The sequence below is a fragment of the Taurulus bubalis genome (genome assembly GCF_910589615.1).
Source record: "Taurulus bubalis genome assembly, chromosome: 9".
NCBI lineage: Eukaryota > Metazoa > Chordata > Actinopteri > Perciformes > Cottidae > Taurulus > Taurulus bubalis.
The window spans coordinates 23,527,892-23,554,309 of NC_136597.1; the positions used below are offsets into that span (position 1 = coordinate 23,527,892).

The following is a 26,418-nucleotide window of genomic DNA, read 5'->3' on the forward strand; positions in this document are numbered from 1 at the left end:
TGTTTACCTTCTCGTGAGGGCTCGTTAAACCAGTCCGGATTACCCATGATGCCTTGCAGCCATCTATAAAAGCTCTCTTCCTGCTGCTGTGGACCGCAGACTCGCTGCTGCACAGCGGAGCGTCTGAGACTCGCAACGCAAACGCACCAGATACTTTTACCGCAGCGAGGTTTTTAATCTTCATTTACGGATGGTGGACTTGTCTGTCGAGTTTTTATCCAATAGTAATTGTTTTAGTTGTGAAAAAGGAGCTAAAGACCCGTGTTTCCTCGAAGCTATCATGCTGAACACAGAGGAAAGGTAGGAGACTGCTAATGTTCTTCTAGAAACATGACAACAGAAACGCTTTGCGGATGCCAGTGGTTGTAATTAGTGCAGCTGGGTAGTTTATTTCCGCTGGTTTGAGGTTGTTAAATATTTATAGCGTTGAGCTTGTTAAAATAGTTTGACTTTTAGGTATATGGCAACAAAACAGGAAAACACTGACAGATAAGCAGTGCAGGAGGAAGTAGTCAGGTTTTTTATAAAGTAACCAGTTAAAAAAACAAAACTCTTTTACAGTAAGAGTCCTCCTGAATTGCACATTTTACTTCAGTAAAAGAAAAGTATCAGCAGCAGAATCTACTTAAAGTTCAAAAAGTACTCCTTATGCAGAATGGCCCATTTCTGAATAATATACTATTATTGACATTGTAATTACTCTATATACTGTTGGGTTGCTTATATGATATTGCAATAATATAGCTACTATAACCTATTAGTTGACTTTTATTTTGTATAAATAATAAAACATTTGAAAAGTAAATAATAACTCAAGCTTTAAGTAAATATCTGCCTCTGAGATGTAGTGGAGTAATAAGTAGCATAACATGTAAAGTACAAGTACCTTGAATTAGTATTGAAGTACAATGTGCACATATGGCACTGTAAACAGACGTGACGTGAACATGTATGTTGGGATTGGATGCTGCACCACAAAAACAAAGGATAATTGAACATGTATATAGACGTGAAGGAAATTATTACTCATTTAAGTGAATAAGAAGGTCTCGACACCACACAGCACGCATGTTTTTAATATTTTAAATCCCTATTCAAATGGAGTTTAAATCCCTAAGTATGAAACTTTTGAAGTATCATTGTTTCTTATTTGTTCAAATACTATAAGACGGTTGCAACCAATATTTATTCTCACTATTGGTCAATCTGTTGATGTTTGTAATGAAGTGGGAGATTCATTATGTTATCTGTAAAATGGCCCAAAGATTAGCCTGCTGTTTTAAAGCCGTTTACAAAGACACTAAATGCAGATTCACACTGTGCATGCTGCAGTCATTGATAAATGTTTTTTCTAATAAGGGGACAGTGCACATTAATACAAAAAAAAAGTCTGTTAAACGTGCCAGAGTTATCCAAGAGGCTATTTTCCATCTGTAGTCCCAAGAGGCAGATGTTAAAAAACTAAAACAAACCTAAAAACAGACTGTTCTGTCGCATAATGACCTTATACTGTCGTGCTTTGGACTGGATGTTCCTGCCGTAATCGTCCTATAGGGACTTGGCATAGGCCTTGTTTTTGTCCTCTGTGGGTTTTATCATCTGACGTGCAGAGAGGGATAGGTCCATTGATGCTGTGAGCCAGAACGGTGACTATATTAGCTCTCAGACTGTTATGGCCATGTCAGCTGAAGGCATCAACTGGCCTACATCAGCCTGGTTGCATAACCCCCCTCCCCTCTACTGGTTCACTTATCGTGTGTGTGTGTGTGTGTGTGTGTGTGTGTGTGTGTGTGTGTGGCGTGAAGTGGGGTGCATTCAGTCAGAAACAGCTGGATTATCTAACCTGACCTACAGGAGTGTTAGATAACTAAGTGCTCCTTTAATTGACTGTCAGACTTATCTTTTCAGCTGGTTGCTGAGGTCGCTCGGAAGATTCTGGAACAGAGCGCTGTTGAATTTTCCGTAACAAAATTAAAACATTAACTGTGCCGACCAATTTCATCTGGAGACGGCAACCTCGGCTGTTGTGGTTGAACTCAGGCGAGGCGGTGATGCAGACCGTAGGCATGCAGTTAACAAAGTGCACTTGAACTTGAGGAGGCTCTCCACATTTGCTTTACTCCACACAGTTTATTCTTCATTTGGTTTGCACATGTAGTGTCGGATAGTAAAAAAAAAGTGCACAGTTTCCCGAAAGCCCAAGTTGACATTAACGTTAATGTTTTGTTTTGTTTTGTCCGGCCCAACAATCTAAAACCAAACAATTGGAGCGAAAAGAATGAATCAATTGGATATAAATCTTTTTTTTTTTTTGGACAAGACATTCAAAGACATCACCTTGGACTCTGGGAGACTTTGATTGACATTTGTCAATATTTCCTGGAATTTGATTGACCAAATAATTAATCTGTCGATCAATACAAATAATTGCATAAGTAGTTGCAGTCCTCCTATAGCTATGCAGTCATGAGAAACTGAAACCAGTTAGCCCTAATTTTTGGCAATTTTGCAATTGCTGATTTAGTTTCTCCCGATTATCTAATTGATTGATTGACTGTTTCAGCTCTAATCAAATTATTAAATAGTCAGAAGTTGACAAAGTGGGACAATTGTGGCGGTAAAGTGAAAGTGTCTGTTATACATTTAGTGCCATTGTCATCTTCACATCTTTTTTTTCCTGTCGGTGTGCGACCCCGCTTTGTTGTTCTTTGCTTATTCTGCAATGAACTCAGACAATGACAAACAACTCAGTGGTTTTCAGTTCCTCTCCAGGTGTTTTTGTTGAAGCAGGCTTGTTGGCAGCTCCTGGTTTCACCCACTGAAATATAAGTATGCCAGGCATTTTTTTTCGGCGCACCACCCAATGCAAAAATGGCACCACAAGATGGGTTTGGTGCCAGACGCACCCTCTTTGCAGTTGGATGAATCCTTTGATGAGCTTGTTTTCTCAAGAGGTGGTCATGCAGGCTCAAATGCTGGTGAATTATGACGCTGCTTTGCTCATTCTTCAGTTTGTTGTCATAGCGGTATTTATTGTTGCCACAGTGTGCAGAATTACACCAATGTAGGTGTCGGAATTCAGGCCTTATTCGGAGTGTTTTAAGGGATGTTTTTGAAATGATCCCGTGCACCACAGTACTGTGGATTTTTAAATTGTTGTGACTTCTATTTTAACTTAATCATGTGACGTAATAAGTATTCTACCCTCCCACAGTGGCACATGTTCACATTTGTTTCTAATTTGAATCCTCTGCTCTGGTTCTTTAGACTAGTTGTGTTGTCTTCTGTGTGTCTGACCGGGCGAGCGCAGAGACAGTTTGGGTCCGGGGGGTCAGTGCAGCGCGTTTGGCCGGGGATACATCCGTCATTACTCGAGGCATGAGTGCCTTTCCTGTCTCTGTCTCGACATCTTTAAAGACGCGCTGCCCTGCCAAACTCCCAGGGGTCCGAGGAGGTCTGAAGACTCTCCGGTTTACTTTCCTGCACACAGCGACGTGTTGTTTATGTCTTCAACCTAACCTCTTTAGTTTGTGGGCTAACAAGTTTGTTTATGTTGAAAATGAAGGTTGAAGTTGAGTCTTTTTTTTTTTTTTTCCATTACTAAGCTCGTAATTATAGTGTTAGCAGTTGGTTTGGTGTGTTTTAGTCTTCTTGGACAACCTGCCAGAGCACTTCCTGTTTTGATTGAATTGTGTGTTTCTTGGCTTTCGGCTAAATTCTGCCTCAGCAGTCTGCCAACTCGGCTGTTCATGCCCTCGAACTTTACATGTTTTGAGTCTCACTGCAACACACGGATGATTAAATCCTCAAGCGTATTAATGCAGCCCAGGCTTGTGAGCGTGAGCGTGCTCGGCCCCGACCGTCTTCGAAAACGTAACCTAAACTCAGTTTTTAGGGGGACCTCGTGACTTATTAGGGAGACTTAAGGCTGCAGCTCTGCAACTGGAGTGGCTTCATTTGTGTGTGTGTGTGTGTGTGTGTGTGTGTGTGTGTGTGTGTGTGTGTGTGTGTGTGTGTGTGTGGGGCGGGGGCTGAAATGTCAGAAGACGAAAGTGTTGCCTTTCAAAACAAGCTGGCATTTCCATCAAGGGCAGGCTCTTCTGTCTGTTTCTGGACGGGCAGATGGAATAAGAGGAGCAGGTCTTGGCAAGGGTGCTAATCTCTTCCTCCATCTGCGTCCTACCTGTTGTCTTCGACACAGTCTTCATCACTATTGTAATAAATGAGGAGAAACCCGCCTGCTTTAAGAGGAGACTTCCAAGTTACCTTCTGCTGCTTCCCATGTGCTGAGACTGAAAACCTGAGGTTATATTTTAGTTTAAGTTACCGTAGTTCAGTATATCTATTTATTGCGATGTTGAAACCTCTAAATTCATTGCATGTTATACTTTTGCACAAAAAACCTGCTTATAAGTTCATGCATTTTTTATGTTAAAGTGTCATATTGCATACGTTTTCTCTGCATAGATGAGAACCAAGAAGTGATGAGACGGGGGCGGGGGAGGGAAGGATGCGTGCGGTTGCTGCAGAGTAATCAGGCCGGGCATAATGAGCTTTGTTTGCCATGGCTCGCTCTCCTGGCTCTCACTGTGCAGATCAGGTAGTTCGGGTTACCCGTCCGGTATGCACGGCTCCTCCCTTTCTCGTAAAAAAACGAGACGCACGCACCTGTTGTTGTTTGTGGCGCGACTCGATCATAACAATATTCACTCACACACACGGGTCGGTCTATCTGATGCAGCGGTAGATCGAAGATTGCGTCTCTCGGGGACAAATCGGAGGCTGAGGAAACGTTCATGACGAGGCCCAAAAATGTACAAAATGAGAGTTCCCCCTGCCCTCGTGCCCGTCTGGCAGCGGCGGCGGCCGGCGGCCATCATGTCTGGTTTTGAGATGCACGACTGTAACTCAAAACGCCAGAGATGGTTGTTCCCCCAAAGCCTCCCATGCTATTTGAAGAGGCGTTTACAGATCATGCGCTTGTTTACCATGCATGCCTTCCACCACACGCACAACCCGTCCGCGACTCTGAATACGGTCATAAATCATTAGGCTTTCATTCAGCCTGTCGTGGGCTCGTCATAAACAATCAGCCCGCGTCACATGTTTGGCTTTGTCCTTTGTTGTTGTATTATGACTCGAATTTGTAGTAATTGGGGTCACGGGATTGGAGGAATATGCCAAAATCTATATATAACCAACCAGTCCTGACTAACATGACGACTGAGTGTCATGTTTAATGCCACGAAGTTCCAGAGAGTCTTCAAAGTCAAGAACCTTTCCTTTGTAAGACGAATCCTACAAGCCAAGACTCCTTCCAGGCATTTGGAGAACACGCGTCAGAACAGTTTAGGGAGTGTACTGATCTGCTAAAGAAATGGACATGCTTTTAAAAAGAGAATTATTTCTGCATTCCATAAAACCGTATACACACACTCAAACATGTAGGTCTCTCCAAAAAATGTTGATTCTCCCCAATATAATAATTGATGCGCGTACAAAACATAGAGTTAATATTCTCTCCTGAAAGCCGCCAGACTCGATCGGGAAAAACGCAGACATTTTCAATTCAGACATGACAAACAAAATAAAACTCATCAAAACCTTCTCGGTTAGCTTTTTCCACTGTTCCATCATTCCCCAATAATAACCGAGACGTGACTTAATGGGCGGAGAGGTTTACGTCGTTATCAGAGCAGGTTTTAGTCACATGTTCCAAGTCTTCTCGTCGACACGCGACGGTTCTGAGGTTTGTCAAACGAGTCAGTGCATCTCCTTCCTCATTACACATTTATTGTGCTTTGTTTACATCCTTCCAGCGTCTTGATCCCCTTCGTTGTTGGTTGCTATGTTTGTTGATGTGTTTCTGCCAACTAACTGAAGAATAAGATGAAATGTGTTTTGTGAGGGATCCATGCGGAAAAAAGTTGCTTGCCGTAAAGAAAAACAACTCCACAGTGTATTTTTTTTGAAGGGTAGTAAAGGTTTAAAATGTCCTGAGGGTTTTATGTTCCAACAAAAAAAAAAAAAGGTCCCTTCAGTGACTGAACTTATCACACAGTGTTAAGCCAGGACCCTGAGAGGCCTGTTTTATTTAGAAGCAGTAAGGGAAAAGTAGTGTGTGGAAGGATATATACTGTATATATATTTTTATTAAAACATTTTTAGAGCACGTACAGGAAAGGAGATGCAATTCTAACCAATTCATAATTCTCCTTTTCCAGTTCCTGGTTATCGGGCCCCCGGTTGCCCGGCTCCCTCCCTCAGTCCCCAGGGCCTCTGTGGTGCTCCTGATGCCCCTCACCCACAACTGAAGATCCCGAGTGGGCGAGGGACGGTCAGGGATCACTCTCTCGGCGTGCTACTACACAAGGTGAGGCTCCTCGACTTCACACAACTACACAGAGGAGCTGTATCTAACTCATTCAACAACTTGTTAATGAGTTGTATCTTCTTTTTTTATTATTTTTTAAGTTTAAAAATCCGTGCTCATCATAAGCACCTGCAGTGGATTTAATGTATGAATTCGATCATTTGCCTCGTTTTCACTTTGTGGGCTCGAGTTTTACATTACGGAGAAATTTATATTCATGTAGGGAGAACTTCAGAAACTGTGTCAGTGAGTGTGTGTGTGTGTGTGTGTCAGTGAGTGTAAAATTCTACCCCAGACATGTGACTGACTGTCCCCGGGGATTAAAGATTTAGGATCAGACGGATCAGTCACAACTGTCATACTAACATCCTCATCTGTCCTCAGCGAGCAGAAAAAAACAACAACATTGTGACATTATTGCTTCATCATATTTGGTCACAGACTCTCCTATACTTCCACTTTCATGTACTCTTGTGTACTTGTGTTATGCAACTGTGTTGATTCAGTATTTACACACATTTACATGTTCCGAGTTTGCTCTCGGAAGCAGAAAGCTGTCTTCAGACTTTTTTTTTTAAGTTTAAAGAGCCCAGTGGTGTACTGGGTAAGTCATGTTTCCTGATGTAGAAGAAGAAAACGTGTTTTGTATTTTGAGTTGGGGTCAGTTGAGGAAAAGAGAAAATGCAGAACATTCATTCTTAATTACTTTTCTGTATGTAACTATAGTTCCTATTGCTATGGTCCAATAGAAGGTCTTTTTCAATGGAAGCCGTGGACATGGAACTACAAACTGACAAAACTCGCCTACAATGTAGCGACTTTTTGTTCCTGTGGCTCGGAAGTGTCAAGACCTTCTCTTCCGCTGAAGCTCTCTCCGGTCTAAAAATTAATCTTTGCATTAATGATGAAAAATAGCATTGTATTGATGAACCAAATGTTTCTTCCCTGTCCCTTCAGGATGAGAAGTTAACGGTGACGCAGGCCACTCCGGCGAGCGGGAACCCTTCTTTTCTTCGCTTCAACTACCAGCTGAATGAGCGCCGCTCGGCCTTCTGGGACACGGCCCTGTCAGGAGACAGCCTCTTCCTGGAGATCCCCGCTGGGCCGCTGGCGGACGGGAGCAAAGAAGGGTAGGAATGTGTTAAGACCTCGAATTTAGAACGCACAAAATCCCCATGCTGTGTTTTCCTGACACGAAAGAAACCTAAAGGTTGCAAAAGAAAAGGGCTGCAAAGAAATGTATTTACAACAAAGTCTCTACAGGGCACAGTTTTTAAGTTTCTTTGTGTTATGTAGTTTCTTAATGCGTCAAAATGATCTGATTGAGTGCAAAAAATAAGAAAATTAGGCGAACAGAGCAAGTTATGTGGGTCTAAAACTATACACAAGAAGCTGTGATAATTATGTTTTTCTTTTTTATGTGTGTCAAATAAAAAATGGATGCGAATGAGTTTCTGTTTTAATTGCCCGGGCTTGAGTTGGGCCGTAATCGATGCCAGAGCAGAGTAACCTTGCCTGCTGCGGGCGCAGAGCCAGTCGGCTGAGCACGACTGGCTGCAGCTGCCACTGCATCGTTATGTAAAGTTGAAGCGCTTACGTAAAAAGAAAAACATTGTGTGCATCATCGGCGCTCACCGTGTCTCTCTCTCTCTCTGTTCATCCTCAGGCTAACCGCTCTGCTGGCGTTTGCGGAAGAGAAGATCAAAGTTAACTATGTGTTCCTGTGGTTCCATAAAAACAGAGAGGATCGATGTAAGATGCTCTTCTTATTTTTGAAATACTGGTTCATGTTTGTTTTTTATTTGTAGAAGCAGGGTGTTGCCGCTTTAGAAAAAGGAATAGCTTAAACTGAGTATGCCGTCAAGAAAGACTGGATTAACCAGTTATGGGGCCACTGCTAAGCCTCCACAGGTTGGCACAGGTTTCGGTACAGACGTCTGTGACGACAGGATGCCTCGATGCTCCCAGCTGCTTGTTCGCCAAAGAAACGGTTTGATCCCCCCCAAAACCACAAAACATCAGATTCAACTCCAACTGTAACTTAATTGCCTCCAAAGGGCAATGTGGTTTGCATCACAGGCTGACTTGAACATGAATTATAATAAAATGCATGAAACGGAGAACAAAGATTAAGACACACACACAATTTCATCAGTGCCGGCATATCATAAAACCGCCACCATCGTCATCAACCAAACAAGATGGAACAAATAGATGTGTGTTAATAAATGAGCTTCCAGAGGTTCTTCGGAGAAAGCCAGGCTAGCTGCTTCTATCTGCTTCCAGTCTTTATGCTAAGCTATGCTAACATAAGCACAGACTAATGCAGGACATGTTCGCCGATGTTGTGCAAATTGCACATCAGAAACAAGGTGCCTCCAGTTGAGCCTCTCGTATCTTTTTGTCGCCTCCAGTGTCCATCATCAAGACGTTCCACTACATGGGCTTTGAGATGGTGAAGCCGGGCCACCCCATGGTGCCGGTCCGGCCCGATCTGGCCTTCATGGCCTACTCTCTGGACAACAGCAGCTCAGACGAGGAGTGACTGCCACCCGGGCTCCTGACTCCTCCCTCCTCCTCCTCACGCCCACGGAAACACGCCTTCTGACTGTTTTCTCCCCGACGCAATCGGAGCCGCCTCGGCTCTCGCTCTGACACGAACCTTTTAAAGAACCCTTCTTCACTGACAGGGAGGTGTCAGCTTTTTTTTTTTTTATAGACTTGTGATTTAAGGGGAGTGTTTGGGACTGATGGGATTTCCATGTGGTGCAGATAGCCCCCCCCCCTTCTTTTCCTTCTCCCCCCTCCGCCCCCCCACATTTCCCCCCCGAGGATCTCTGCAGATTGGATAAACAGGGAGTGGCGTAGCTTGAACTAAGCCATCACATTGCATCTTGGGATTTGGGCTTTTTTTCTTTTCTTCTTCTGCTTAGCGGTTCCTCTCTTGGTCACATTATTCATTTGTGCTACCGAGCAACACTGACCTTCAGGAGAAGGCGGTGTTTTACATTTAAAATTCATCATATCTCTCCTGACACCTTCGACCCTTTTTTTATAAGAGAAAAGACGTTGGTTTGTCGTTGTGTGCAAGCTGTGTAGAAAGAGGGAATTATGGTCAATAACATGGTGTTTTGATGTGATGAAAGCCTGATCTGTCACATGCATTTATTTTCACTTGTTCCTGAGGCATCATTCCAGCACACGTCAATCACTCCAGTTGATTTCCCCCCCCCCCCCCCCCTCATTTTTTGCTCTCATCTGCCCAAAACACTCGAGCCACAAATGTGTAGATATCCCGTTAGTCTGTCAAAGCAAAAGCGCAGCCGGAATGTTGAGCTGTGGTAAACGCCCCTCTTCTTCCTCCTCCTCCTCCTCCTCCTCCTCCTCCTCCTCCTCCTCCTCTGTGCAATAATCAACCTGTCAAGCTGACGGGGTGACTCATCGACAGCGGGAGAGGAGAGGACTGCCTCACTGTTTCACTTTGCACACACATGCTTTTTTTTCAGAGGTCATAAACTGAATAAATGTTGGCGTAAAATAGTCAGGATTAAAGAGGAGCTCCACTTCCTGTTACTTTGCATTAAAATGTACATACAATGTTTAAATCCAGTGAAGCTGGAGCCCCGGTTTGTGCTGAGCATCTGTCGTAAAAAAAAAGCAACCTTTAGTCTCCTCACAATCCGGATGAAAGTCAAAAAGCTAAATTCTTTTAATGAAAAGATGAAATAATACACTTGAAGATGGACGTATGCACAGACGGGGCTGGAGCTTCATCGGCCCTGGAGCTTCATCCCGCATCAGTTGAAAGCTTGATTGTAACAAGGCTTTTTTTTTGTGCCTGAAGAGGAGAGTGCAATGTTCATATTTTTTACTCTTGAGTCTTATATTGAGGAATGAGTCTATTTTTCCCATACATTTAATGACGGATTCAGACCCATGCTTTGTGAGTGGGGCGGCTTGTAGAGGTACAACGGGAGCGCTTCAGGTGATTTTACATATATGCAATTTAGATTTTTATTTTTTATTTTTAAAGGAATCCAGTGCAGGTTTATTTTAGTAAACAAAAAAAAGCCAAAGAATCCATTCTGTCTGTAACATGCTGTCGGTTTTTAAAATTATGCTTTTAAAAAAAGCATAAAAAAAAAAAAATCAGCTAACTGAACCTTCGTGTGTTATGTAAAGCAATATTATAACCAACATTCCCCACGCCAGCTGTACTCGCCTCCGAGGATCGTGGTCGCGGTGTGTTCCACGCCGGCGTCGGGACGGGGTGGGGGGGCCTTTTCTTCCTCTTCTGCATGTGTTCAGATCATGAAAGTCTTCATCGCTACTGATTGAGCCCCCGGACTATGAGCTGATTGGAAATGTCAATTTATTAAAAGAAAATCTCAGAGGTATATTTTTATGTATGTATATTTCTTAAATGTTTACTGTAATAGTTTAGGGATTTTATTTTGTTGTCTGTGACGTAGTTATAGCAACCATTCAATGACAATCCATACTTTTTTGTCTTGGAGGCGGTTGGGACAATAAAACGTATCTTTAATGGCTGTTTTTGGTTTCCAGGCTTCCATATTGTGTTCTGTACACGTTCGTTTATCTGTCGCATACTCTTCTTCTTTTTTTTTAAGACTGTGAGATCAGAACACATTGAAGTAGAGCAGCAGTGAGGTCGATTTTGAGCTAATGAAAGTGTTTTTTTTCATGACCAGTAGTTGTGGGAAGCTCTGATCCAGCCGACTGCTGACTCAGGCGCTAATCCCCCAACCGGCTCAGCTCACAGTACATAACGGCTCACCGCTGGCTTCCCGCCAAAGACGGCAACAACCTCCCAAGTTGGTTGATCTAGAGATCTATTTTCAGTGTCCGGTGCAGGATGAACTCGGCTGTGCTATATCGGTGTCTCTAATGCAGCAGCAACCTGCTTTTTCAAACCGTTGTTGTCGCCGCCCGAAGGAGAATGTAGAATCCTGCGTTCACGGCTTTAACCTGCAAAAAACAGCCCAGGATGACAAAATATGAAACATTTCACAGAAAAACATTTAAATAAGCAAAAGGGCACATTTAAAAGTGCACTGGTGAGTTGTCTTGTGAACAAAAACCAAATCTGTGTTCACATTCACCGTATTTGGCCAAATATAAATTTGTGGAACAAAATGTGTTGAATCCATTTCTTCCCAAATAAAACATTTGCAAATCCTTCATTGTTACGTTATAAAAAGATTGCTCCAAAGAGACACTAGTGGTCAAAAGCACTGTTTTCGTAGATGTGTTTTCTGTTTTTCTAAAATATTGTTGGTCTCTCTACTTTTATTGTGGCAGTTCTGAATTTGGAGCCTTATTACCAACAAAACCTTCGGGTCTGAAAAGTGAAGCCAAAATAATCGAAGCGCTTTAAACTTGCATTCTTTCTAATGGCCAGCAGGGGTCGGCAACTGGTTGCAAAACGATGTCACATTTCGTAGAAGTCTGAGTAAAATGACTATGTCTCTCTTGATTTATTACCTCAGTAAACATGAGTTTATGATCTCAATCTCTAGTTTCAAGTCTTATTCAATACAGCATGATGTTCATTTTGTAAATTATGGTCCCATTTAAAGTAAAACAGACCATAAAGCAGAGTATGCTTTAGGGCGGGGCTACCTTGTGATTGACAGGTCGCAAACACGGCGTTGTCTGAGTTTTGTTTTAATTTTACAACTCTAACCCTTTCACAGTGTGTTTTCCACTTAATTGTAACATTTTTGGTCGCCTAAAAATAAAAAAGTACTGTAAAAGTTGGGTTACAAGCCGCTTCTACCTCCGGTGGGTGTCCCCGCTGTAGCAAGCTAGCAGCAGCGCAAGCTAGCAGCAGCGCAAGCTAGCAGCAGCGCAAGCTAGCAGCAGCGCAAGCTAGCAGCAGCGCAAGCTAGCTTCCCCTCTGCCGAGTCGGAGCTGGTCCCGCTACCTTCGGTGGTTGTCGGAGAGCTAGCAGAGTGCTAGCAGGAGCACTAGCTGGCTACAGCGGGGAGCTAACGGGGACACTGACCGAAGGTAGTAGCGGCTTGTAACCCGACTTTTACGGTACTTATGGTTGCAAAAAAACAAGATGGCGGCAGCCATAATGCCAAGCGCAAGGCTTAAATAAAAGGTCAGTCCACAAATGAATATGGTGACGTCATGGTGACCATGTCCTCTTCTTATGTGCAGTCTATGCTCGAAGCCACAAATGAGCGCGAAGGACGCCCAGCTGTTTGGGGCCTTCCTTCACCGGCACAACGGTGCATTGAACATCTGAAGTCAGGCGTTCAAGCTGCGTCACTAATCCCTCAGAGGCAGATCGTCCCCCGCTGGCCTTAATCTCACCATGACTTTACATAAACTCACCTCAGATTGCGGCTGATAAGCCGTTCGTTACCGCATCAGCTCCACTCACGGCACACGGCTTCTCAGAAAGAGCCCACGTACATCCTCGCGTCTCGGTTTCCAGACACCGTTGAGCTGAGTTAAAACCAGCCGGCCGATAGCTAATCCGCTCTAAAGAGACTCCTCTGAAGAGCCTGTCAACTACTTTCCTCTGTTTTGTTATCTAACGGTGCCCTGATGTAACTACGGCTCACTAAATAATCGTTCTGGAGCTTTGGGTCGTTTCACATGTGCCTCATCAGCAGATACAGATGTTCACGTTCCATTCTCTTGAAACAGAGGAGCGCAAAGATATTCTCACCATATTTATTAGCTGTTCAGGAGCTTTTTACAATAATTTTACATGAACGTCAGCGTATCAAGAACATATTATGTTGTTTAGCGGCTTCGTAGCTAAAGGGGTGAATGCTACGTAAACCTAAAAGAAGAAAAGCAAATCGGTCCGTTTTGCTGCCAGATTAGGAAATAGTTAAATTTTCATTGATTGTGTAAATATGGATGATGCACAAAGACTTGGTTGGCTGATTTACATGTGAAACCTACAAATTGGCCAGTTATTTGGAGATTTTAGAAAAGAAAAAAGCTCCTTAGCAAGATTTTTTCACAAGAACAATTTAATCCCATGTGGGATGGGCCAAATCTTTGGAATGACACAGAAATAAAATAAAGAAATACAATTCATAATATGCACACACATCACTTGCCCAAATTCAAACTATTTCATGTAGGCACATTACATACAATCCAGATTTAAATCCATTTTAATTCCAGGTTGTAATGCAACAAAATAGGAAAAACACCAAAGGGGTGAGAACTTTTGCAAAATACTGTATTTCAGTTTCTTTTAAGTAAATAATTCTAAAATCCATTGTGATTGTTGAGTGAAGAATGATGAAGAAAAATGGATTCAGCATAAGTCTGCTCTTGGAAAAAAACATGTAAAAAAAAAAAAGGCCACATCCGCTTTGAATTGATGATGTTGCCATATAATAATCAAGAAGTGCACTGACATTAAAACCACCATCTCTCTTGTTAACCACTCGGCTAAACCCAGAAAACATCGGATTAAAAGTTAAGAGAAATTTCCTGTTTTTACAGCGAGGACTGGAAAACACCCAGCACCTTAAACAAAGAAGAACATATTTATCGTTGCGTAATCGTGGCCTCCATTTCATAACGGATTAAAAGTATGCATTACACAATTCATGCAGAATACATTAAGAGCATCTGCTCTGTCCTCAAGCAGACACACATTTAGCTCTAATCCCGTAAAGATCCCAACATCTCATGAGACTAATGGAGGGATAAGTCATTTACTGGTTGACCAAAGAGGTACTTCTCATTTAAACGTTTTTTTCTTTCTTTAAGCTGTGAACTAAATGATAGCACATGTTAAGATATTAAAATTATTGTTTCATGCGTTGAAACGCGCCATCTACTGTTTAAATCCACCCTGAACCTTGCAGGCCAATGCTCTGTTTGACTTTTCTATGTCAATAAATGTATTTATATATAGAAAAATACTTCTTACTTTTCCTCAGCCCGTTGCTCACTTTTTAAATCATTAATTTTTCTAAATCATGCAGTGGGCGGAGTCAGGACCCGACCTTGTGGGTGAAGTCACATTTTAAAGATGCAATGTTTCAACGTCAACTTTCCGCTCGAGTCTCTTTGAGTCGCATTAATCTTTGACTGAAACGCTGCCACGGGCTTTTCTACCCACTTCCTGCATTGTCATCCGAGCCGGACAGCGACCTCAGTGAACGGCTTCGTTGGCGGAGGACCGAGAGCCTCGATGTATCGAGTATCTCGTCATCAATATGGATCTCCATGTATTGAGGAGTTTGTTCACTCATGAAAACAGTAACTAGTTGATGTTTTAAACCTGTGAAGTCACACTTCATTTTCACTCACCGTTATTGCCCAGTGCATGACTGAAAGGTAATACTTGTGTTTGAGACTTACCTTTTTCCAAAATAAAATACTACACAGTAACAACAGTGTAGTATATTTCTTTCGATATACTACACTGACGTTTTCCGACTTATTTTGAAGTACTTTTTTTATTATACCTAAAATATAACTCTTTATTCACTTTTACTATACCATTTTAAACGTGTTAACGCCAAGAAACATTGAGTTTGTGAAAGAGTTAATTTGAAAACACAAAAAAATGAAGTCAATAATTCATCAACTGGATTTATTTTAAGAAACAACACAAATGCAAACATACCTGAAGAGACACATTTCAATCTCACACACACACACACACACACACACACACACACACACACACACACACACACACACACACACACACACACACACACACACACACACACACAAAACTGCAGCGCGACTACTTGTCCTTCTCCTTCTCCCTCTGCTCCTTCTCCTTCTTCTCCTTCTCCACTTTGGCCTCTTCGGCTTCGTGCTTCTTGATCAGCTCCTCGACTTCCTTCTGCTTCAGCACTTTGATGCAGGTCTTGCCGTTCTCGCGCGTCAGAGTGGCGATCTCCACTGAAACAACAACCATGTCATGTGTTAGCGTGAACACCTGCGGGTTGCGTCTGTATTTCTACATTCTGTGGAGTTCAGTTAGATGCAGTAGAACATGTTTGGAGCAAGGCAGAATGGTCACCTGTCTCTCAGTCACATGACAACATACACTGTATTCCTTAGAGGATTGCTCTATGATCATGCTTTTAGCTCGTTAGAAAGTCCTCTTCACAAATGGATGTTTCTATGGAGGCACCTCTTTACCAATTACAATCAAAGTGTAAACAAATAAATACATACATTCATTCATTTCTTTGCCGACTGCTATATACTGTTTGTGTATGCTGGTTGTCTGACTGTAAATGTTGTCAGGTCTCTCTTGAAAAAGACACCTTTGCTCTGAACATATCTATATTATTTGTACATGTGTACATCTTTCTAACTGCACCTTTCTCTGCAGACAGCTTGCTGACGTCCATGGTTTTATTGAGCACTTTAACGGCGAGAGCCAGGGCCGTGGGAAGCTTCATCTCTCCCTCCTTGAAGTCCTGCTTCAGCATGGAGACGGCTGCCTGGGAGCGAGCAGAGAAGAGCACAAAGAGACCAAGTAAAAAAAAAAATGAAAATCACTTTTAAAAACACACATCGTTGTCTCATATCGGTTCACCGTGTGGAGCCTATTGCTCACGCCGTCAGGACCAGGGGCCGTACTCTCAAACACTGAAAAAACAAATTAAAAAAAATATTCTAGCAAGGCCTCTCCTGGTTTATGCGAGATATAGGAATCTTCTGAGCTACTCTGAGCAAGGAAGGGACAGAAACGAAATGGAACGGCTATGAACCAGCAAAACACATTCTTCCAGTTGCTAAATATCTCGGCGATGCGTAACGAGATCGACCACAAACATCAACAATAACATTAATCATTATTATAATCCCTGCATGATCTAATTTGTGCCGTTTCATTAACTCACTCGGCGTCGGGGGAATATTTCTTCTCCCTCTTTTGCCTTTCCACCATTTGCTTCTCGGTTTAAGAAACCGACGACCAAACTAAAACGTGCACGCACTCAGGGTACCGAAAGGTGTTCTGCTCTGAGGAGGCTCCGTTACCCACAATGCTTTGTGTGCAGCCCTGTGAAAAGCTGCTGAGATCAGCAAAGCCACCATGAATCATGAATTGCACAATTAGCCCAAAGAGTTGGCACACAGCGTGTTTATTGTTGTTGCAACAGCGCCCTCCTGTGTCACTGGCTGGAATAACAGTTTTAGAATCCCCTTAGTTTTTGTCATCCACACACACACACATGCGTTTCCTTTACGACTCCACTCCATCTCAAGTAAAGCGATTCTTAGACGAGCGCTTTGGGAGCCGGTGAGACTTACAGCGCTGTTGTTTCCGATGCACGTGGCCTTCCAGCCGCCGTAGTTTCCACTGGGGTCACTCTGGTAGAGCTGGAAGCCGTAGTGCTTGTCCCAGCCCATGTAGAGCAGCGAGACGCCGAAGGGACGCTTTCCTGTGAGAACAGACACACACACACACACACACACGGTGACTTCACAACACCAGTCATGTAATCCTGCGGGACTAATAAAGGATTATCTTATTTTATGTCGAGTGTCTGATATTTATTTGTATTGTTTCACCACATTCTTTTGAAACGGGATGTTCAGTCGTTTCGTAACTTTGTATTTTAACGACAATGCTTTCCTATCACGATAAATCAGAGGACCCGTTGACATCAGTTTTAATTTCAGTTATTTCTAGTTGTAGAATCCTTTGCATAGTTGTTCGGAATCAATTAGAGAAGAAACATTTCCTCAAATAATCAAAACTAATGATCATGATTTATAATCTAAATTACAATAACTGACAAAGTGCGAGAGGCTTTTCGTAACCTGGCTTATTCTAAAAAAAAAAAAGAAAAAAAAAAAGTACGAGAGCATTTTACAATAATCACTTCTAAAGGCCAAATACTCAAACGGAAAAGAAAATTGTATAGATTTGCAAAAAATGCAGATTTAAAAAAAAAAAAAAACACTTGTCTCCTGCGACGAGACAAATCTGTGTGGCGCCGTTTCTGTACCTCCAAACTGCGTGTAGGCCTGTTTGATGTCGCACAGCGCCGTGACCAGCTGCTCGCACGGGATGGGCTCCTGGTACTGCAGCAGGAACCTGCAACGGAAAACGCAGGTCATCGCGATCGCATCCACATTTATTATTAATATTTCGTCCCACGAGACAAGACGCACTCGTCTGCGGCGGAACTCAAGAAGGCCGCGCCGCGTCCGGGGAGCTCACCTCTGTGCGATAAGCCTCAGCTCGTTGGTCAGCACGTTGGCGTCCGATGTGATCCCCGCCACGCTGCACGCCATGTCTCTGCAAGGAGCATTGCAATTGCAAACACATTGATTTTTAGCTACCATGTGAATTTCATAATCTGATTATGACAAACATGTGCACGCTGCTGTTTCAGGGTTCATATACATTCTGACCAATGGGTTTCCATGACTTTAAACCAAAATTCCATGACCAAACATTTTGTGAAATCTCGGTGTAAACATGAAAAAGTGAGAAAATGTAGTATTTAAACCAACAATGAGAATTCCAAAGCATACAGTATACCTTGAATGACACCAATGAATAGTTTGATTAAAAGAATAAACATTTATATAGATGCCTGTATGTATGCCTGCTTATATTTTGAGCGTCTTTCTTTTAAAAGCACATTAATTATTTCAAACTCAGCGTAAATGAACGACATGAACACATGAATATAACACATTTCCATGACTTTTACAAAACTTTTGGGATTTTATTTTTTTCAAGGACTTTTCCAGGCCTGGAAATAACCATTTTAAATTTCTATGACTTGTCCATGACCGTAAGAACCTTGTGTTTAAAACACGAAGGCACGAAGCGGACGCAACTCACTCGTTCAGCTTGTAGATTTTCTCAGAGAAGAACACCTCGTCCAGCAGCTTGTGAATGTTCCTCCTCTCCGCGGCCAGCAGCACGCCGTCGCTGGCCAGGATGCCCAGGCAGGTGCCGGCGTGGCCGATGGCTTCCATGGCATACTCGACCTGATACAGACGCCCTGCAAACGGACGAGGACGCAAGAGCGCAGCGCTAAGAGGCACGAAGTTAAAATAAAACCAGATGCTTTCTTTCCTGCGTGCATGTGTGAGGAGCTCTTACCCTCCGGGGAGAAGATGGTCGTTCTTGAATCATATCGACGGGACTGAAAAAGGAAAACAGAAAAAGGCATGAAAGCTAATTGGAACTCTTGCTTAACTTCCACATGCGGACGACAAGTAGTGACGGTTATTTTGTTGGGACAAGAAGCAAACGTTCTCTTTTAAATATCTTACAATGACTTTATCTATCTGAAGATGTTAATATCGCTAAATCTGCTTGTTGACTGAACGGCTTCTTGGAAACGTTGACTGTCTTTCAGTAGTGGGAAGAACCACTACTCAGATGATTAGGTTTGTTTCGGGGGAAACTTGAAATCCTCAACGAAACATTTCATTTAGCAGACGCTTTTATCCAAAGTGACTTACAATAAGTGCATTGAACCATGAGTACAAACTCAGAACAACAAGAAAGTACAGTTTCTTCAAGAAAGAAAAACTACAAAGAGCTATGAGTAAGAGCCGTTTAAGTGCTACTTTCTTTATTCAAGGTATAGTCGAAACATTGTTGTTATTGTTGTGGCTCATGGTGGCCTATCACCTGCGGACACTTTATTTTTAGTGTTTAGTTTTCATCCTTTTGTACATGAAGGTCATTCGAGGAACCTACACAGCTTGTTTACTGCAGCATCAGCATCTAACCCCACTAACTGAAATGTCGTTAATCATTCTCAGAGCCCAGGCCTCATCACAAGACCACTGCTTTTGTTTTCATCTCAGAGACAACAGAGAAAGAAGGACGCTAAGCACATAAATACACAGCAAACTCCACAGTTAACTCACCATAGTTGCAGACGGCTGTTGAACTCTTGCACTGTGGAAAACAAACACAGTTAGTGTCCCAGTTACCAGCTAGCTTACGGCTCGCATGCTGACAGATCTGCTTGGTCATCTGCTTTGTGAACGAGAAAGAGACCAAACGGCTCCAATTTTCAACTTCCGGTTAATGCGAGCGACACTTTTGACAAATGTTTTTTCTACAGATCAAGACGGAGGCCGCTGGTGTTATTTTAGACACTGTTACGATGTTAAATTGGTAAAAAAAATAATAGAAACCGCTTACCGCTTAAAGAGTTGTCTGTGGGACGCGTTGTGATGACATCACAGAAAGGCGTTGCGTTGACGTCATATAGGCGCGCCACTTTTATTTATTTATTTATTGAACACAATTTGATAATCTTTATTTTGACAAATACAAAATGAATGCGTATATAAAGAAAAATAAATATTTCAGGCACAATTTTAAATTATTTTTCAGGCAACACATGTCTTTTAGTTCCTATCGGCTTTTTATTTTTTTCATATTTTTTTGTATATACTGTAAACAAACAAACAATGTATTTATTCATGTATTATTATTATTATTATTATTATTGTTATTATCTTGATAAACAAGCATCAGCATCTGAACATTCAAGATTCAAGATATATTTATTGTCATATGTTAACAGACAGTTACTCCGCACAATGAAAAACTTGCTTTGCTAGGTCCTCCTTCCACACAGAATTACAATAACGTAAAACTTAAGGCTTAAGGTAAACATTTGAAATAAAATTAAGAAAAAAGAAAAAGTGCTATAAATGCTAATAGTATAAGAAAATATATAAAATAAGGCAAAGAAATATGAGAAGAGTATTGCACAATCTGTCTCTAACAGTGGAGGAAAATAAAGAGGTTCAAAGAGGCAGTACGTTATACAGTTTTTCTATTATTTTGAGACTTCTCTCCATCCGAACTTTCTCACCAACAAGCATCATACAATGAAAATATGTGATGAATTATCCTGTAAAAAAAAAAAACTCATAAGTTCCCTGTCAATCAGAAAACATTTTCATGTTTGAAATGAAAAATAACCTGCTGTAGACCCACTAGGGCTAGAGAAATACAGAAAAATCCTAACATTAACTCACTAATGTTTTCAGTCCACTCTTTTTGGAGACATTTTCAGTCACATACTCATGTCTTTGACTATTTTAAATTTACAACAAAATACTGGCGAGATTTGATTTGTGAAAGATGTCATTCTATATTTTTATTGTACAAATGTTGTAACAGGACAGGGTTTTCTTGACATGTTTACTTTACTATTTTTTTTCCAAGTCAATACATTCTTGCTAAATTAAAAGGGATGTCATAACTCAAGTGATTGTGGTTCCGATAAATGTAAGTTATCATTCTTAGATCTTACATTGCACTGTGTTGCTTCACTTCCTTCAGTTTTCATATTACGAAAAAGAAAAAATAAGATTTCTCCTTTCTGTGGTTCAGATTGAAGTTCACTAATGAAACTAAAAGTATAGAAATTACAAAATCCAACACTTTTTTTTAGGAATCCCAGCAAACTAGTCTGTGTTCACACAATAAATAACCATATGCATAGTAGAACAGTTTTTCTCTTGCTGTATTCATTCCTCCTGTTCACACTGGAGTTCTTTCTAATGCAGCTCATTGTACATGTCTGGGGACAAAATCTATAGTCCTCACTTTCTGCAAAAATACATTACAATGTTTTACAAACACAGCTGTCACTAATAATATTATAACTTGCTGCATTGCATTCGTTGCTGTAGAGTTATCAATAACCTGTCAGCTGTCAGTCAACTCAAAAATAAAACACTGATATAAATCGTTATATTATTGGTTCAACAATTACAATGGAGTGTACAAATGAAGAAGAAACTTTATTTTGTCATATTACATACTTTTTACATACATACATGAAATCTCTAGGAAACAATCCGCTCTACGTGTTATTTCCCACATTACTGAGCTCAGGTGATCTGTTTTTCCATGTGGTAATATTTGTGTTTTAATGCGTCACAATGTCTGTCCAGCTTCATCATGAGACATAGTTGGGAAACCGTGACACAAAACAAAACTGACAGTGAATTTTGAAATGGTGGCAGGTCCAAGGAGTTCTTGCTGGGAACTGAGACAAGTACCAGACCAACCGTGTGTCATCTCAGGTGCTGCGTGAGAATCTGGGAGTTTCTCAATTCCGAAGAATAAATACATTTTCTTGAGTTGTTTAAGTCGTGTTCATTGGGGACCAAAAGAAAAGTCTCTTAAAGGTCTGTATTATTTGGATGTTATTAAGTTAGCTAATCAGTTATATTTTCTGTAGGATTAAACATTTGAACATCATATTTCATATCTTGTCTCAGGGTATTTCATATTTTGTCTCGGTGTTCTCATATTTTCATATTTCATATTTTGTCTTAGGTTTTTAGTTTTTCATATTTCATATTTTGTATAGTCTTCTCATAGTTTTATGTTTTGTCTCTTTCCTGTATAGTGTGTTTTTTCTTATTTTTATTTCTTCTTCTTCCAAAACTGTTGACTCGGAGAGTAGAGAAGACTTGGTGATGGATTTGAAATAAAAAAGACTATTGGTAATTGAATTTAGAACCAGGGACTTATATTCTTGATTTATTTCTACTGTATTTAAGTATTTGGCTGAGTGGGAGAACAGGCTGTGTATTTATGTAATTCATAACTTCACCACTAGAGGGCCCACTCGGCTAGAATGTGTGGTAAAGACGAGGCCCATCTCCTTTCAAAGTATACCTACCAGGATTTAATGCGCTCTTTCTGGAAATTACTTAATAAAATTGCCCAGTGAAGACTCATCTTCAGTGTAATTTTTCTTCAATCAGACATTGCGCTCAGTCTCTGTTCTTGGAAGCTTACTCAGCTAATTTTCCTTCCACATGAATCATGACTCTAATGAGTGACACATAACCAGTCATCTCTTCTGTCAGCCAAGTAGTCTGCTGAGGTTTTATGAATAGACATTTGCATGATAAGAATTAGCCAATGATCGGTGCTTTAGTAATGAACAGTCGTATAGAACCATTGTTTCTTCCTGGAGCCTTTCCCCCTCAGTTATACATCCCAGTGTTGCCAGCTTACCTTGAGAATATCAACAATAATCACATCCTCTCATTGTTCTCTCCCAGGATTGGCGCAGTAAAGTGGAGGGTTGCAGCTGCAGCACCTCAATAAACAACCCATAACACTGCTCTGTTTATTCAGCGATGAGGAGTATGCTGTGTTTTTCTTCTTCTTTGATTTGTTCTGAGCTCACAGGTTCTCCTGGATCTGCCTGAAGATGCAGAGTTTATAACTCCTTCCCCGTATTTATCGTTTAAAGGCCCCTGACAGCTCCCACATTGTTCTCACTACAGACTGCCGTTTCCACATTTCAGCTGAACCCAAAACATCTTTTCTGTGACTTAATCTCCCACATTGTTTTGTGAGTAATGGATGTGAACTACCCAGTCTCTCCTGGCGTATGTTGTCACCTTCAAATGTGATTTTTATTGCCCCCCTCGTGGTGGCAAAAGGTGCTCAGCAGCCAGGTGAGATAGAGAAGGCCGGCCACCAGACACAGATACACCAAACATTTATACACATTTCACTTTCACGTGAATAAAGCTGCCAACAATACTTGAACCAAATAAATCTGCTTTAATTCCTTCCATCTGCTGTCAGTAGAAGGTCATTAGGCCCAAAACAACATCTATGTTTCTTTATAATGTTATTGTGTGATACAGTGTTTCTCAAATTTGGGGAAAAGTTAAATATGTCTTTTTCATTGCAGACATTTCAAATGTTCAAACACAGCTGTCACTAATAATATTATACATTGCTGCATTGCATTCGCTGTTAGTGTAGAGTTATCAATAACTTTTTGAGACAAAATGTAGTAAAAAGCTGTCAGTCAACTCAAAAATATAACACAAATATAAGTCGTTATATTAATGGTTCAACAATTACAATGGAGTGTACAAATATATATATATATATATATATATATATATATATATATATATATGTATATATACATATATATATATATGTATATATATATCTGTATATATATATATATGTATATATACATATATATATATATATATGTATATATACGTATATATATATATATATATATATATATATATATATATATATATATATATATATATATATACGTATATATACATATATATGTATATATACAGCTCTAATTGTTTCTTTGAACTTTCTCCTTAAAACTGTTATAGAAATATAGATTATTGTTGATAAAACACTCTTTTTCGCTTCTTCTATTTGCATTTCATTCATTTTCTTATATTTCAGGTCTTAGGCTTTGAAGACAATTTGACATAGTGGCACCAAAAAAAATGCACTACAAAACATTACAATTATTTACTCAGAAATCAAACTATTGGCTTCATGCGCCGCTGAGCAACTTTCTTAGGAATAAATGGAGCCCGCCCGTGTTTTGAGTCCAGGAAACAATCCGCTCTACGTGTTATTTCCCACATTACTGAGCTCAGGTGATCTGTTTTTCCATGTGGTAATATTTGTGTTTTAATGCGTCACAATGTCTGCCCAGCTTCATCATGAGACGTAGTTGGGAAACCGTGACACAAAACAAAACTGACAGTGAATTTTGAAAGGGTCCAAGGAGTTCTTGCTGGGAACTGAGACAAGTACCAGACCAACCGTGTGTCATCTCAGGTGCTGCGTGAGAATCTGTTATAAATTAGCTAATCAGTTATATCTTATTTCTGCAGGATTAAACATTTGAACATCTGCCTACACACTCAACTAAACTCTGACTCAAATATCTCAGTAATTAGTAGCGGCATACATTGTTTTTTCTTGGAAATGATGAGGAAATGTTAAATAAAGTGTCACACACACAGACACACAGACACACAGACACACACACACACACACACACACACACACGCACACACACACACACACACACAAACACACACACACAGACACACACACTTGAGGGTAAAGAGTGTCAATCCCCTTTCAGCAGAGGTACTGTCCAAATTAATTCAAATGTTTAAATGCCAAATACTGAATCCTTTATTCATTTCTTTTGTTGGCCTAAAAGGAATCATATTTTAAATATACTGAAATCTGCTCAAAACAAATACACATCATGTGAAAGGTTTAAGTGTAGATTATAAAGGTTTCTAAAATCCCAAATTTCCCCCCAAAAAGTACTGAATGACTTAACAAAATTAAAATATATTTTTTAAAGATTCCACGCCAGCAGCAGGTTAGCTTAGCTTAGCATAATCACTGGAAACATGTTTCCAATGACACTTTGTTTTTACACTTTTAATGATCCCAAATGCCAAACTTTTCCTTGATTTCTCCAGTGTCTTTAAACTACATGAGATTAATGTACACACAAATCCGTAAATGTTTGCACATGGATTCTTTTATAGTAAAATAAATGTCACACTTGCTAAAAGAGGCCAAGAGGCCCCTTTGTTGTTGTCTTTGTTTTTCTTCACCCGTCTCAGTTCCCTGGTTGCAGAGTCCTGCCGGCCTCCTGCCTCGCCCGCCCTCTGCCCTCAGCTACTGTCTCTGTTATTGGACGAGCCGCTCCTGTCACCCGGGACGCTGACGCCGGCCTGAACGTGCCGCGAGCGAGGCCCCCCCCTCCCCGACCCCCCCCGATGCGGAGTTGGATTCCAACTTTGGGGGCCGAAGGGAGGATATCCTTTTCAAAATGCCTGGCTGGTAAATATGTCACCGGGGCTGGAGAAAACGGTGGGATGTTTTTAAACTCGCCATGGGAGTGTGTGCGATCGGTTTCTCCCCTCGCACACACTCGAGGGCAAAGAGTGTCGATCCCCTGCCAGCAGAGGTGTTGTCTGTCACCAGGAAGCAGCCCCGGAGCGGTTTACCAGAGACCCGCTGCTAAATCTCCTCTAATTAGATTCAGCAGAGATTCTCTGTGTGTTATTTCAATGCTTCTCAAAAGGAGTTGAATTTCACTTGACACCCCCACGGCGATAACACAAATGTGACGACGATGACCTTTCAACTGACAGATCCAGTATGACAAGGAGGAAAGAACCTGTTACTCATTCACTTTATTGTCTCGACAACAAGCTCAGGCACTCACTTCTCATGTACACTCATGTACACTAAATATACGTTGAAGTACTCTGTTTGAATCCACCAATGTCAAGTCTACAGATGTTTTACATGTTTTGGTCGGCCGATCCTAAACCAATAAGTTTGTGTGCATGACCAAAGCTGCCAAATATCAGAATCACGAATCTACTTTTGAATCCTGTCCCCACAGGGATGGGATAAGGACGACTCATGTGTTTGAACTGGAGGAAGTTCATTCCCCTGGAAAAAAAATGTATCCGCCGAGTTGCAGACGTCAGTTTCCCAATGTTAATCTATGGGAAAAAGTGTGTTTGGGCCCACGTGCTGACCCAGAAGTTGTAATTCTGTAATTCCACAGTTTGGCCACAATGTAAAATGTGACCAGACTCCCGTTTTAGCTAAGCGTGCTAACATGCTAATATTAGCTATTTAGCGTTAAACACAAAGTACAGCTGTGGTTGAGTTTTTTTCAATCCCAAAGTCATTCATATTCATCCTCTGGGAACCGTACATGTCTGCACCAAGTTGTGTGCCGATCCATGAAGCAGCTGTGAAGCTATTTTAATGGATAACTAAAGAAACGTTGACCTGATGGTGGCGTTAAAAAAGAAAAGTTAGAGGGTCAAAAAAGACATCAGAATTCATCCGGTAGGGATTTTATCTTTTGTGGCTAAAACAACAGCCCATCTCCGGGATTAACATGTAAGATAAAGACTACGTTTGCACATAGCTACGTCTCTTGGTGTCAGGTTTCTGACAGCATTGTTATTAGTAGAGCCTTTTATTTGCAATAAAGCACATTCTAGTTTTTACATGTACTTATTGCTCCTCCCACAAAATGCATCATCTTCAGTAACATATATACAAAAACATACATTTTACCTTATAGTATAAAATGCTATGAATTGTGCACCAAATAGCAGAAGAAAGACAAAATAAAGGATGTTTAGACTGAAGAAGGGCTTATGTCGTCACCTCCAAGGCTTTGTCCAAATATCCGGCTCCGTCA

At 41.1% G+C, this 26,418-nt stretch overlaps 2 protein-coding genes across 2 annotated transcripts; one reads left to right on the plus strand and one right to left on the minus strand.

Annotated features, from left to right (window-relative positions):
- Nucleotides 1–190: 190 nt before the first annotated feature.
- oaz2a (ornithine decarboxylase antizyme 2a) lies at nt 191–10,924 on the plus strand (the record flags this gene model as incomplete). Its single annotated transcript, XM_079223856.1, is given in 6 exon segments — nt 191–300; nt 6,225–6,291; nt 6,293–6,373; nt 7,331–7,503; nt 8,040–8,125; nt 8,788–10,924. Coding segments are annotated over 6 exon segments (648 nt in total). The 3' UTR covers nt 8,919–10,924.
- Nucleotides 10,925–14,963: 4,039 nt separating this feature from the next.
- Nucleotides 14,964–19,567, minus strand: LOC306741379 (proteasome subunit alpha type-4-like). Its single transcript, XM_079223658.1, has 9 exons — nt 19,536–19,567; nt 19,256–19,286; nt 18,477–18,519; nt 18,213–18,375; nt 17,580–17,657; nt 17,365–17,453; nt 16,664–16,794; nt 15,726–15,849; nt 14,964–15,298 (listed from the first exon to the last, which is right to left on the minus strand). The coding sequence occupies exons 2-9, from the start codon at nt 19,256–19,258 to the stop codon at nt 15,138–15,140; spliced, it is 792 nt and encodes a 263-aa protein (XP_079079784.1). The 5' UTR covers nt 19,259–19,286; nt 19,536–19,567; the 3' UTR covers nt 14,964–15,137.
- Nucleotides 19,568–26,418: the final 6,851 nt, after the last annotated feature.